Below are 12,464 nucleotides of genomic sequence, written 5' to 3' on the forward strand. Positions count from 1 at the left end.
AGTCCATTCTTTCTCCAGTCTTTTCTTTCTCCAGTCCATTCTTTCTCCAGTCCATTCTTTATCCAGTCCATTCTTTCTCCAGTCCATTCTTTCTCCAGTCTTTTCTTTCTCCAGTCCATTCTTTCTCCAGTCTTTTTCTTCTCTTTCTCAGTCTTTTCTTTCTCCAGTCCATTCTTTCTCCAGTCCATTCTTTCTCCAGTCCATTCTTTCTCCAGTCTTTTCTTTCTCCAGTCCATTCTTTCTTCCATTCTTTCTGCAGTCCATTCTTTCTCCAGTCTTTTCTTTCTCCAGTCTTTTCTTTCTCCAGTCCATTCTTTCTCCAGTCCATTCTTTCTCAGTCTTTTCTTTCTCCAGTCTTTTCTTTCTCCAGTCTTTTCTTTCTCCAGTCTTTTCTTTCTCCAGTCTTTTCTTTCTCCAGTCTTTTCTTTCTCCAGTCCATTCTTTCTCCAGTCCATTCTTTCTCCAGTCCATTCTTTCTCCAGTCCATTCTTTCTCCAGTCCATTCTTTCTCCATTCTTTCTCAGTCCATTCTTTCTCCAGTCTTTTCTTTCTCCAGTCTTTTCTTTCTCCAGTCCATTTTTCTCCAGTCCATTTTCTTTCTCCAGTCTTTTCTTTCTCCAGTCCATTCTTTCTCCAGTCCATTCTTTCTCCAGTCCATTCTTTCTCCAGTCTTTTCTTTCTCCAGTCTTTTCTTTCTCCAGTCTTTTCTTTCTCCAGTCTTTTCTTTCTCCAGTCTTTTCTTTCTCCAGTCCATTCTTTCTCCAGTCCATTCTTTCTCCAGTCCATTCTTTCTCAGTCCATTCTTTCTCCAGTCTTTTTTCTTTCTCCAGTCTTTTCTTTCTCCAGTCTTTTCTTTCTCTTTCTTTCTCAGTCCATTCTTTCTCCAGTCCATTCTTTCTCCAGTCCATTCTTTCTCCAGTCCTTTCTTTCTCCAGTCCATTCTTTCTCCAGTCCATTCTTTCTCCAGTCCATTCTTTCTCCAGTCCATTCTTTCTCCAGTCCATTCTTTCTCCAGTCCATTCTTTCTCCAGTCCATTCTTTCTCCAGTCTTTTCTTTCTCCAGTCTTTTCTTTCTCCAGTCTTTTCTTTCTCCAGTCTTTTCTTTCTCCAGTCTTTTCTTTCTCCAGTCCATTCTTTCTCCAGTCCATTCTTTCTCCAGTCCATTCTTTCTCCAGTCCTTTCTTTCTCCAGTCTTTTCTTTCTCCAGTCTTTTCTTTCTCCAGTCTTTTCTTTCTCTAGTCCATTCTTTCCCAGTCCATTCTTTCTCCAGTCCATTCTTTCTCCAGTCTTTTCTTTCTCCAGTCCATTCTTTCTCCAGTCTTTTCTTTCTCCAGTCCATTCTTTCTCCAGTCCATTCTTTCTCCAGTCCATTCTTTCTCCAGTCTTTTCTTTCTCCAGTCCATTCTTTCTCCAGTCCATTCTTTCTCCAGTCCATTCTTTCTCCAATCCATTTTTTCTCCAGTCCATTTTTTCCTCCAGTCCATTCTTTTTCCAGTCTTTTCTTTGTCCAGTTTTCTTTCCCCAGTCTTTTCTTTCTCCAGTCCTTTCTTTCTCCAGTCCATTCTTTCTCCAGTCTTTTCTTTCACCAGTCCATTCTTTCTCCAGTCCATTCTTTCTCCAGTCTTTTCTTTCTCCAGTCCATTCTTTCTCCAGTCCATTCTTTCTCCAGTCCATTCTTTTTCCAGTCCATTCTTTCTCCAGTCCATTCTTTCTCCAGTCCATTTTTCTCCAGTCTTTTTTTCTCCAGTCTTTTCTTTCTCCAGTCCATTCTTTCTCCAGTCCATTCTTTATCCAGTCTTTTCTTTCTCCAGTCCATTCTTTCTCCAGTCTTTTCTTTATCCAGTCCATTCTTTCTCCAGTCCATTCTTTCTCCAGTCTTTTCTTTCTCCAGTCTTTTCTTTCTCCAGTCCATTCTTTCTCCAGTCCATTCTTTCTCCAGTCCATTTTTTCTCCAGTCCATTTTTTCTCCAGTCCATTCTTTGTCCAGTCTTTTCTTTGTCCAGTCTTTTCTTTCTCCAGTCTTTTCTTTCTCCAGTCCATTCTTTCTCCAGTCCATTCTTTCTCCAGTCCATTCTTTCTCCAGTCCATTCTTTCTCCAGTCTTTTCTTTCTCCAGTCTTTTCTTTCTCCAGTCCATTCTTTCTCCAGTCCATTCTTTCTCCAGTCCATTCTTTCCCCAGTCCATTCTTTCTCCAGTCCATTCTTTCTCCAGTCTTTTCTTTCTCCAGTCCATTCTTTCTCCATTCCATTCTTTCTCCAGTCCATTCTTTCTCCAGTCTTTTCTTTCTGCAGTCTCTTCTTTCTGCAGTCTTTTGTAGCTGTTAGGTTGCTACAGTTCTTTGGAGCTTCTTTTGTCAATTGAAACTATTTTGGCCTTCACTTTACCTGGATATTTTTGTTCAAACATCTTGTTTTGAGTTGATCCCACTCACCAAGAAATGGCATTTACTTGTTTTGAGTTGATTTAGCTTAACCAGAAAAATGCACGAAGAGAATTTGAATTGTTTTATACAATGGGTAGGTCTAATCCTGAAGGCTGATTGGTTAAAACCACATTCCAGCCAGTGTATATTTCACTAGTTACCACCTGCTAAATCTTTGATATTAAAATACATATTTATTCTGTTTCATCTGACTGCACAATACACTGTCGCATCAGCCCAGCCAGGCAATTTATAAACTTGATCCACTATTAAAAAGCATCTAGACATTATCTCACATTTCTTTAAGACTAACATTTCATTTTCAACAGTGGAGATTTGTATAAACCTTACTGTCCGTCTCTCCGACATTTGCGACATTGTTTCAATATTCAAATTTGATCTCCAGCTGTCCTATAGTACTGATGTGATTGTGTTAGCTGTGTTGTTGTCTAGATCCTCTGAACAACTGTGTCCTGACGAGAGAGCACATTTTCTATGCCAGGTGAAATCACGCATCATGAGCTCATTCTTATGAATGTATCCAAAATAAATGTCACTAGAAAACAGCCTAAACAAATGCAAATGCAGCTACTGTTGTTATTATGGCTTCACTGTTTGACGTGGCTGTAAGTAATTGTCTAGCAAGCAAGCAAGGGATAAGAACGTTGCCAGCCAGTATGTCAATGGAGCATTTAGAAAAAACGACTGGGTCTTGTCCATAGATACAGAACAAAAAGACTGAACGACTGGGTGGCGTCCCTGGACAACCGATCCGATAGAACGAACGACCAGCCGGCTTGGGTAGCAACCCTAGATTTATGTCGGGACTATATCTTGGATGAAATAGTATGAATAAATTAATCAAAATACCGTTTTTAATGAAAATATGTCTACCATTATTTGAATATGTTGGTAACCCGTTGTATAAAAGTGATAATGCCTTCGAAGCCGGTGTTTGGTGGATAAAAACACCCATGCCAATGTATCCTCCGAACAAGTACGATATTCTTCCTTTTATTTACATTTTTTTTTACAAGCCATAATATAATCCAATCTAATATGGCTGCTGGGTCCCTAATTCTTAGTTGAAATTAAGGCCAAGGACAACTTTTCCCGATATTTAAGAAATAACATTTTATTTGTGATTTATAAACAAAACACGTTACCATATCCATGAAATAATAAAAAAGAATAATCACGAAATCACCGTTACACTGAGGAGCAGGTGTACAAAAAAACTATTAACAGATCTGCACTGTCGCAGTCGACTGATTAGTGCCATTCAGGCACCAGATGTCTGAGGAAACATTCACTACACACAAGCAGAGAGTACATAACGCTTTTCAGATTTTTTTTGGACCATTTTCTTTCTTAAGAGTTTGTTTTCCTTCAATTTTAATGTTTTTTTATTATTTTTTTTAAAGGGGGTTCGGGATAGATATCGAAGGTGAATTAATGATTCAGTACAGTGGTTGTTTGATGATCATTTCATAGCTTAACACAACGTAAAGGATTGATTTTGTAATCTTCAAAAATCCTAAGGGCATAAACAAAAAAATAGCATTTTATAGCATAACACTACAGCATTACGTATATTTAGAAGATATTTTAATTTAATTTCAACAGGATACAAAAGTGATTCCTGTATGATTTGTCTATGAATATATAGTATGTGTATATGTATTGTATGTGTGTTCATGTGTGTGTATTTGCGAGTGAGTATGTATATTTCAGCAGAGGCAATATTCATGTCTCTGAGTTTGAGATAAATGGTTGAAGAAAATGAAAAAATGTATCTATCTTTATAGATCTATATATAGAATCTGTTTCCTCTGCTTATAACATGCAAATAGCCCCTTAGTGATCTGACAGCAATGATTCACACCTGAAGGGGGAGCATGTGTATAATATGGGGGGATTCAGTCCAATAGCAGCGCTAGCATCACCCCTCTGTCCCTCTGATTGGTCAGATAGAAGCCAGGAAGAGGAAACAGAGAGCTGAGTAGGTGATGTTGTGCAATTAGCCCCTACACATCTTGAGTTCATCTTGGGGATGCTCTATTCTAGTGAAGACCCCCTCCCCAACTCAATGCTGCTGATGTATCATTTTCATCAGAATATGAGTAAAGAGTTTAACACAGCAACTAAGCTCTCTGGGGTATGTCTGTGGACTGGACTGCCCATCACAACAATTCCACTTCTCTCTCCTTCCCTCTACCATCTTCCATCCCTCTTTTTCTCTCTATCTAGACAGAAGGAAGCCAGTCCATAAAGTACCCTGTATCCCCCACTACCCTGTGTGTAACTAGTGGAGTGGATGGCAACTTGTCCCCAAAATGAACTAGAATTCTGTAGGAGTGATAGGAACCTTGTTGTTTCAGTACCAAGGCTTGGTTAAAGCTAACAAAAACTGTGTGTGTGTGTTTTATTTGTGTGTTTGTGTGTGTGTCTTATACAGGATAACACTGTTGCTGTGTTTAAGGAGGAACACGTCATCAGACGTTAAGAGGACTCCTGGATATGGTGAACAGAGGAAGGAGGAGTAACGCTAGAGGGGTTAACAGAGGAGGCGTGCGAGCGAATCCGACAAGCACCAATGCCGGCAAGGTAAGGGGGCGGGGCTTTAAGAACTAATGAACATTGACTATTAAACATTCAATGACTGAAGCTGGGGGATCAGACTTGAACAGAAATGAAGCAACAAGCAACCTTCCTGCCATTTAAACTCAGCAAAAAAAGAAACATCCCTTTTTCAGGACCCTGTCTTTCAAAGATAATTCGTAAAAATCCAAACAACTTCACAGATCTTCATTGTAAAGGGTTTAAACACTGTTTCCCATGCTTGTTCAATGTGGAACGACCTGTGGAACGGTCGTTAAGACACTAACAGCTTACAGACGGTAGGCAATTAAGGTCACAGTTCTGAAAACTTAGGACACTAAAGAGACCTTTCTACTGACTCTGAAAAACACCAAAAGAAAGATGCCCAGGATCCCTGCTCATCTGGGTGAACGTGCCTTAGGCATGCTGCAAGGAGGCATGAGGACTGCAGATGTGGCCAGGGTAATAAAGTGCAATGTCCGTACTGTGAGACGCCTAAGACAGCGCTACTGGGAGAGAGGAGGGACAGCTGATCGTCCTCGCAGTGGCAGACCACGTGTAACAACACCTGCACAGGATTGGTACATCCGGACATCACACCTGCGTTACAGGTATAGGATGGCAACAACAACTGTCTGAGTTACACCAGGAATGCACAATCCCTCCATCAGTGCTCAGACTGTCCGCAATAGGCTGAGAGACGAGTCAAGGTTTTGTCTCATCAGGGGTGATGGTCGGATTTGCGTTTATGGTCGAAGGAATGAGCGTTACACCAAGGCTTGTACTCTGGAATGGGATCGATTTGGAGGTGGAGGATCCGTCATGGTCTGGGACGGTGTGTCACAGCATCATCAGACTGAGCTTGTAGTCATTGCAGGCAATCTCAATGCTGTGCGTTACAGGGAAGACCTTCTCCTTCCTCATGTGGTACCCTTCCTGCAGGCTCATCCTGACATGAACCTCCAGCATGAAAATGCCACCAGCCATACTGCTCGTTCTGTGCGTGATTTCCTGCAAGACAGGAATGCCAGTGTTCTGCCATGGCTAGCAAATAGCCTGGATCTCAATCCCATTGAGCACGTCTGTGACCTGTTGGATCGGAGGGTGAGGGCTAGGGCCATTCCCCCCAGAAATGTCTGGGAACTTGCAGGTGCCTTGCTGGAAGAGTGGGGTAACATCTCACAGCAAGAACTGGCAAAACTGGTGCAGTTCATGAAGAGGAGATGCACTGGAGTACTTAATGCAGCTGGTGGCCACACCAGATACTGACTGTTACTTTTGATTTTGACCCCCCCTTTGTTCAGGGACACATTATTCCATTTCTGTTAATCACATGTCTGTGGAACTTGCTCAAATTATTTCTCAGTTTTTGAATCTGGTCATGTTCATACAAATATTTACACATGTTATGTTTACTGAAAATAAACGCAGTTGACAGTGAGAGGACGTTTCTTTTTTTGCTGAGTTTATTACACATCCATAGCAAAGAGGCCACTGCTATGCCCCAGCCTTTTGGCTGGGTTAGAGATCTATAGTATCCAGAGAGGTGTGTGCATGGCAGCCCTGACTGTCTAGTGTGAGCGTATGTGTGGTAGTTATTGTGGCTGTGTGTGGCACACTGTGGGTTCAAGGCCCCTCTGACCTATTGTCTGTTCTAGGTGAGGAGATGGGGCCAGGTATTTCGCCCCTGCCCTGTGCTGCCAACAGTGCCAACCGTGCCAGGCATGAAACACCACGGCTTCAGCACGCACTGAAAATAACCTGGGCAGTCTAATCCAGCCTTCAATCTCGGCCAACACTAATCTCAACCCATTCTAATCTCACACAGCTCACCCTACACTACATACACAGATGTCAGGTGTCTTGTTTGGGTCACTTTCTCTTATTTATATTTTGTATAAAATAACTATTGTGTAATTCCTTTTTTTTTCACAAGGCCTCCATGTTATTGGAGAAGAGAGCCTTTGTTTCACTCTTTGTCCGATTGAGCTCCTCCTCTCCCCCTCCAATCAGGAGATCAGAGGAGACAGGGGGCAGAGTAAAGACAGAGATGCCAACATGGGGCAAGAATGGCCAGGGAAGAGCATCCCATTTCAGGTCAGTTTGGGGAGGTGGCTGGCAGGACTGTAACACTAGTCATAGTAATGGCATTAAAATGGTGTGTGAGGTTTCTCTCACATATGGCATTTTATACATGAAAGAGTGGGGCAGGGAAAGTTGAGTACATTAATCGTCATTGTGGAAAGGTTCTTCTAATCAAATGTATTTTTGTTTGATTAGAAACAGTATTTTCTTTCAGCAAATGTCTTGCTAATGACAACCTATTCAATCCCGTATGAAGCCTGTTTAATAGCCCAGAGGTATGGAAGCCTCGGAGGGCCAACCTGGCAGAGGCTACAATTGGCTGTTTCATAGAGATAGGCCTCTGCTAATGGGGACTTGGCTGGACAGACTTAACTATGCAAACACACCACAGGGAGGCTCTCCTGCTTCTAAAATATACACTTGGATTTTTGTCTTGCATCTGTTATTTGAACTTTAGTTGGTAGCTCTGTTTTCATATCTCCCCTTTCTCCTCTACTCGTCCACATCCTCCTTCCCCTTGTCTTTCTTGTCTTTCTTGTCCTTCTTCTTCTTTTTCTTCTTCTTGGCATCCTCCTTCTTGCCGAAGGTGATGAAGTCGCTCTTGTCATCCTCTCCTCCCTGGCCCTGGCGGATAGAGATGATGGCGGGGGAGCCGGGGATGATGAAGGCTTCGGGGGGGATCTCTCCAGGCCTCAGAACCTGAGGGGGGCCGTAGCCTGGGCCAGGCCCGTAACGGAAGTGCCAGCTGTTACTGTCGATGCCAGCTCCAACCGGAGGGGACAGCTCGCCCCCCTCACCATCTACAAGAGAGGAAGAGAAGAGACAGAGATAGAAGAAGGGAGAGAGAAACACAAAGGGATGAGCTATGTCATCTTTATCATCTTTGTCAACTTTATTTTCATCTTCACAGTGAGATTCTGAAAACACCAGCAAATTCTACCACACATAAATTGAGCCTTATTCCGTTTCCTATTTCTGGCAGAGGTAAAGTATTACTACATCTGTAATACAGCACAGATAAGCAAAACGTCTAAGTTAGAGCCAGAGGCACACTCATAAACTGACAAGGGGAAACGGATTGCAGGGAGTAGAACTTTATCAGCCAGTGGTGTTGCAGAGAACACACAGGTAGACTAGCAAGACCTTTAATGGCAGAGAAGGATGTTTAACTCTGTGATGTGATGGGAATTAGCATGTAAGGACGACAGGAAGTGTGAAAACCCAGCACTAATCTAATCCTACTCTCACAAGGACTCGACACAGTAGTGGAGAGAGGGAGAAATCTCATACAATATTCAAGCATGAATGTGACAGAGAGAGAGTAAGAGAGAGAGAGAGAGAGAGAGAGAGAAGCAGGGCGAGAGGATGAGACAATGAAAGACCAAAAGAGCCTGGAGAGGGTGAGCTGCAGTACTAAGAGAACGTGAGACACAATGCTCCTATCATATAGGATACAGTATAATGGAAGATATGAAAGAGATGTGAATACAATCAGCAAGCGAGAGACAGAGAGGCATGCGAAGGGACCGAGCGCTTGGGGTGAAGAACGACGCAGAAAAATAAAACAAAAAGGGGAAAAGGACAAACAGAGAGTGATGCGATGTTGTCTGTACTCAGCAGACTCAGTGCTCTCAGCCAACACCAACTTCTCTGGGCTCTGACCTACTTTTTTCCTGTGTTTTTATTTAGATCAAACTCAGGCCCTGAAAATAGATTCTGTTTGTTTTTCATTTGTAGGTTAATTATGAAATGGCTGGAGTTCCTAATTCAAGTGTGTGTGTGTGTCCGCGCGTGTGATGACTGTAGCATGCAAACAACACGAGTGTTCAGATATAAAGTACATCAAATGGCACCAACACACAGACCCACTCTGACTCACGCTTCAGTCCTTTACGTTCTTCAGCGTTTTGGCTTCACTAGGGCTTGATGGAGCCAATCTGACTGAAAAGAACGCAGCCATAACATTTACTTCATAGTAGAAACTGAATGAAACATCTGTGTCTGGTCAGTGTGGGGAAGCTGATCCGTTCAGGACACAGTTATTACAGTACAACACTATTACTGCACCTGGAGTACATTGCTTCCCTCAAGCCCACTGTGATTATGTTAGTGGAGGGATCTACACCTATTTCCTCTCTCTCTCTCTCTCTCTCTCTCTCTCTCTCTCTCTCTCTCTCTCTCTCTCTCTCTCTCTCCTACATAAGAGAGTTGTTTCAATTTGCAGGATGTTACACTATTGAAGATGTGGCAGAGTCTTTTGTAAGTCTGATTCCCTGCGGGGTCTATGCGGGAGCAGGCTTGACATGCTCTGCACGTACAGTGACTTTGTATCTCCAGTAATATGGAGGCTTATTTGGAGCTCTTCCCCGATCACAGCCAATTTCCCCCCTCTGCAAAGATCATATTAAAAAGGCACACGCTGCGGTTGCTGGTTAGCAGGTTACGATAGCTCTCTGTAAGGAGGTTGCCATGGTACCCAGCTGTCTGGGGTGGTTCTAGCCTCGTTTCAGTGTCCTACATTCTAAGTCCATTATCCCTGGTCCAATCTGGGTTACTCTCAACCCATTCTTCTTCTTTCCGGTCTACAAACATGCAACCCAGTTTATGGATCATGTGTTATATTAAGGTTTGTGAATATGAGTGCGTGTGCATGTTGTGTGTGTTTTCTTCTATGCTATTCTATTCTGCGGGTGGTGTCGCACCATTCTTCATGAATACATCTTTCTCCATCTTTAAAGCTGACTGTACTGTATATCCTTCTTCCTTTTCTACCTCCAATTTCATTGCTCTCCATCTCTGACTACCCTATCTTTCCTCTGTTAATTAACACTATCCTTCTCTACTCATCCCCCTCCCTCTCTGTTTCTCTCTCGTCCAAATCCTCCATTCAGGGTATGAATGGTTGCTGTGGAAACTGCCTTCGCCCACTCCCTGCTGATGGAGGGTGGTGCTGCTGCAGCAATCTCTCAGCTAGACAGCGTTACCCAGCAACAAGTCACATGGCGTTCCCTAGCAACAACGCTACCGCAGGGCCCTGCCAATCCTAAACCTCTCTCTTTCTCCGAACCCCCATACCTCTCTTTCCTTTACCGTGCCTCTTATCGTTCTCGCTCTTTCATCCTCTCCCAAAGGACTCAGAATTCCACTAGCACCCTAAACATCATGGCCGTCTTGCCATGCCTTATTCAACACCCTCTCTATCTACCTCTGTGTCTGGTCTTCATCCAACAGTACCCCCCTCCTCTCTCTGCAGGTAACTCAAATGAGTCACAGTGAGGAAGTATACTCTCCATTCAAGGTGCAACATGCATACCGTTGCAAAATAGTGAACCTATGTATTCTTTCTTTTACACTTCCAAAACTGCCTGATACAACATTTGAAACATTTGAAACAAAGTCAATCGTGCTACTTGTGTCTAAGCCACAAGGCTGCACTCACTTCCCTTATTATGAAAAAGGTCTGACCCTGCAACATACTAGCCTGTAACACTAAGCACCTCCTAACCCTGCATGAGATTCCTCTCTGCACTGAGCCACTCCTGATGAGCTTCCAGGACACACTGCATGTCCTCTGCCTCCACCGAGTATTGGATTCTCTGGCAGACCATAGACTGAAGGTTTTCCATACGCTGCAAAGAAACTGCAGCCAGGTAGAACATATCAATAGCTAGATCCCCTCTCTCCCTCCCTCTCTCAATCGCCCTATTCACTCTCACTCTCTTTCCCCCTCTAAATTCCTGTACGCACGCACACACATACACACACACACACATATACACAAATACAGACAAACTTCAGTCCGTCACAGTGATGATCAATCGCCCACCCTAGAGTTCTACACCTGTGCTCTAACTCCTGTCACTGGACAGCGTATCGATGAGTGCTCAGCTTGGGCTGGCTGGCAGTAGAGAGGAGGCAGGCAGCTGACAGGAACATCAAACCACCGCCCAGGCATTCTGACACACCCTCTGAACTTAAACCACAGGAGCTTACCAGTCAACTGTGATCATGTTGCTCCTCTCTGTCTCTCTCACTTGCTTCCTACTTTTCCCTCTCCTTCTCTTTTCATTACAGTCAGATTCCCAAAATAATCTTCAAAGGTGATTGTTTTTGCTCTCTATCATCTGAGATGCTGTAAATGGATAAATGGCTATTAAATGCCTTACTGGCATTGCCAAAATTGTTCTCACAACTGGCTATTTTCAGCTGGCGGCTCCCAACAACTCTCCATCACAACCAAGTTGTGCAGTTCACTTCACCTTTCAAAGTCTGGCCAACAGCCCAGATTTGGCCATCTTGAGACCGCCTCTCATTGGCTCTTTTATTTTGGCAGATTGTGTCGATGTCTGCCATTGGCCCTCATCTAGTCTTTCAAGCATGCTGCCCCTGGAGTCTCAGCGCTAATGCTTAACACTCCTCTGGCGGGGATTCTAAAAGGTCACCTGCGTGTTTCCCATCTGCCTTCCGTATTCCTATTTATCTGCTGTCATTTCACACCACTGTGTCTGCAGAGCGCCTCCAGCTGGCAGCAGAGAAACTCGGTGTACGTTTGACCCCCACCCACCCAGGCCAACACATCTCACCTGCGGCGCTGGACACTGTGGGCCAGTTCTGGACCAGCATCCCCTGGGCTCCCTGCATCACTGACGACTCCTCCATATGGACCGAGCTGGAACACAAAACACACATTCACATATGCTCATTAGATACATCAATATTGTCCGCTGTTGTATCAACATGGTGGATCTGCACATTTTACCGAGCTGAATGTAAAGTACAGCTTTAGGTCGTAGCATTTCAAAAGGAGCCAGCTGTGTGTACTGGGCCACCAGGTTGTTTAGAGAACTCAAATACAATAAGGTACACAAGCATTTGATTTGCCCTGAAACCATTGACAATTGTGTGCCGTTTAACATTGAAAGTGCATTGTCTCTTTCCATTTCCCTTTTGATCGATCATGTTGATTTAGTCCCAAAACGTTTTGCATGTCAGCAATCAAGTTTTCAAGATAGGGGCCAGATTTCGGTATTTTGAAAGTAACCTATCTTGAAAACTTGATTGCTGACATGCAAAACATTTTGGGACTAAATCAACAATGGACTAATGAAATAAATACCAACATATAGTTTTTGGGTGGAGTTTTCTTTTTAATGCAAAAATGTAAATCATATGCTTCAAGTGATCAACTCCAATTATGACATCACCCTGGAAAATATTGGAATACAAACTTAACTGGCAGCCCTTTTGTGATCTGAATATTCAGTCCTGAATTATGACATCTGACGGGAAAACTATGACAAAGGGCTAAGTTGTTAGCCCATTGTGATGTCACCAATAAGAATGTTCAGTTCTGAGT

General features: G+C 43.3%; 1 protein-coding gene across 2 annotated transcripts in view; it reads right to left on the reverse strand.

The window, feature by feature from the left end:
* Window positions 1–6,269: 6,269 nt before the first annotated feature.
* LOC112228776 (protocadherin alpha-C2) overlaps window positions 6,270–12,464 on the reverse strand; it is a 34,282-nt gene continuing 28,087 nt past the window's right edge. Inside the window, exons 3-4 of one of the 2 annotated variants that reach the window (XM_024394415.2) lie at window positions 11,692–11,777; window positions 6,270–7,908 (exon numbers count right to left, since the gene is read on the reverse strand). In XM_024394415.2, the coding sequence (XP_024250183.1) occupies window positions 7,601–7,908; window positions 11,692–11,777 (394 nt within the window). In that variant the 3' untranslated portion in view covers window positions 6,270–7,600. The remainder of the gene's footprint in view (window positions 7,909–11,691; window positions 11,778–12,464) is intronic. The other variant, XM_024394414.2, reaches the window with a different exon arrangement.

This window comes from Oncorhynchus tshawytscha, linkage group LG30 (assembly GCF_018296145.1).
Source record: "Oncorhynchus tshawytscha isolate Ot180627B linkage group LG30, Otsh_v2.0, whole genome shotgun sequence".
NCBI classification, from domain to species: Eukaryota; Metazoa; Chordata; class Actinopteri; order Salmoniformes; family Salmonidae; genus Oncorhynchus; species Oncorhynchus tshawytscha.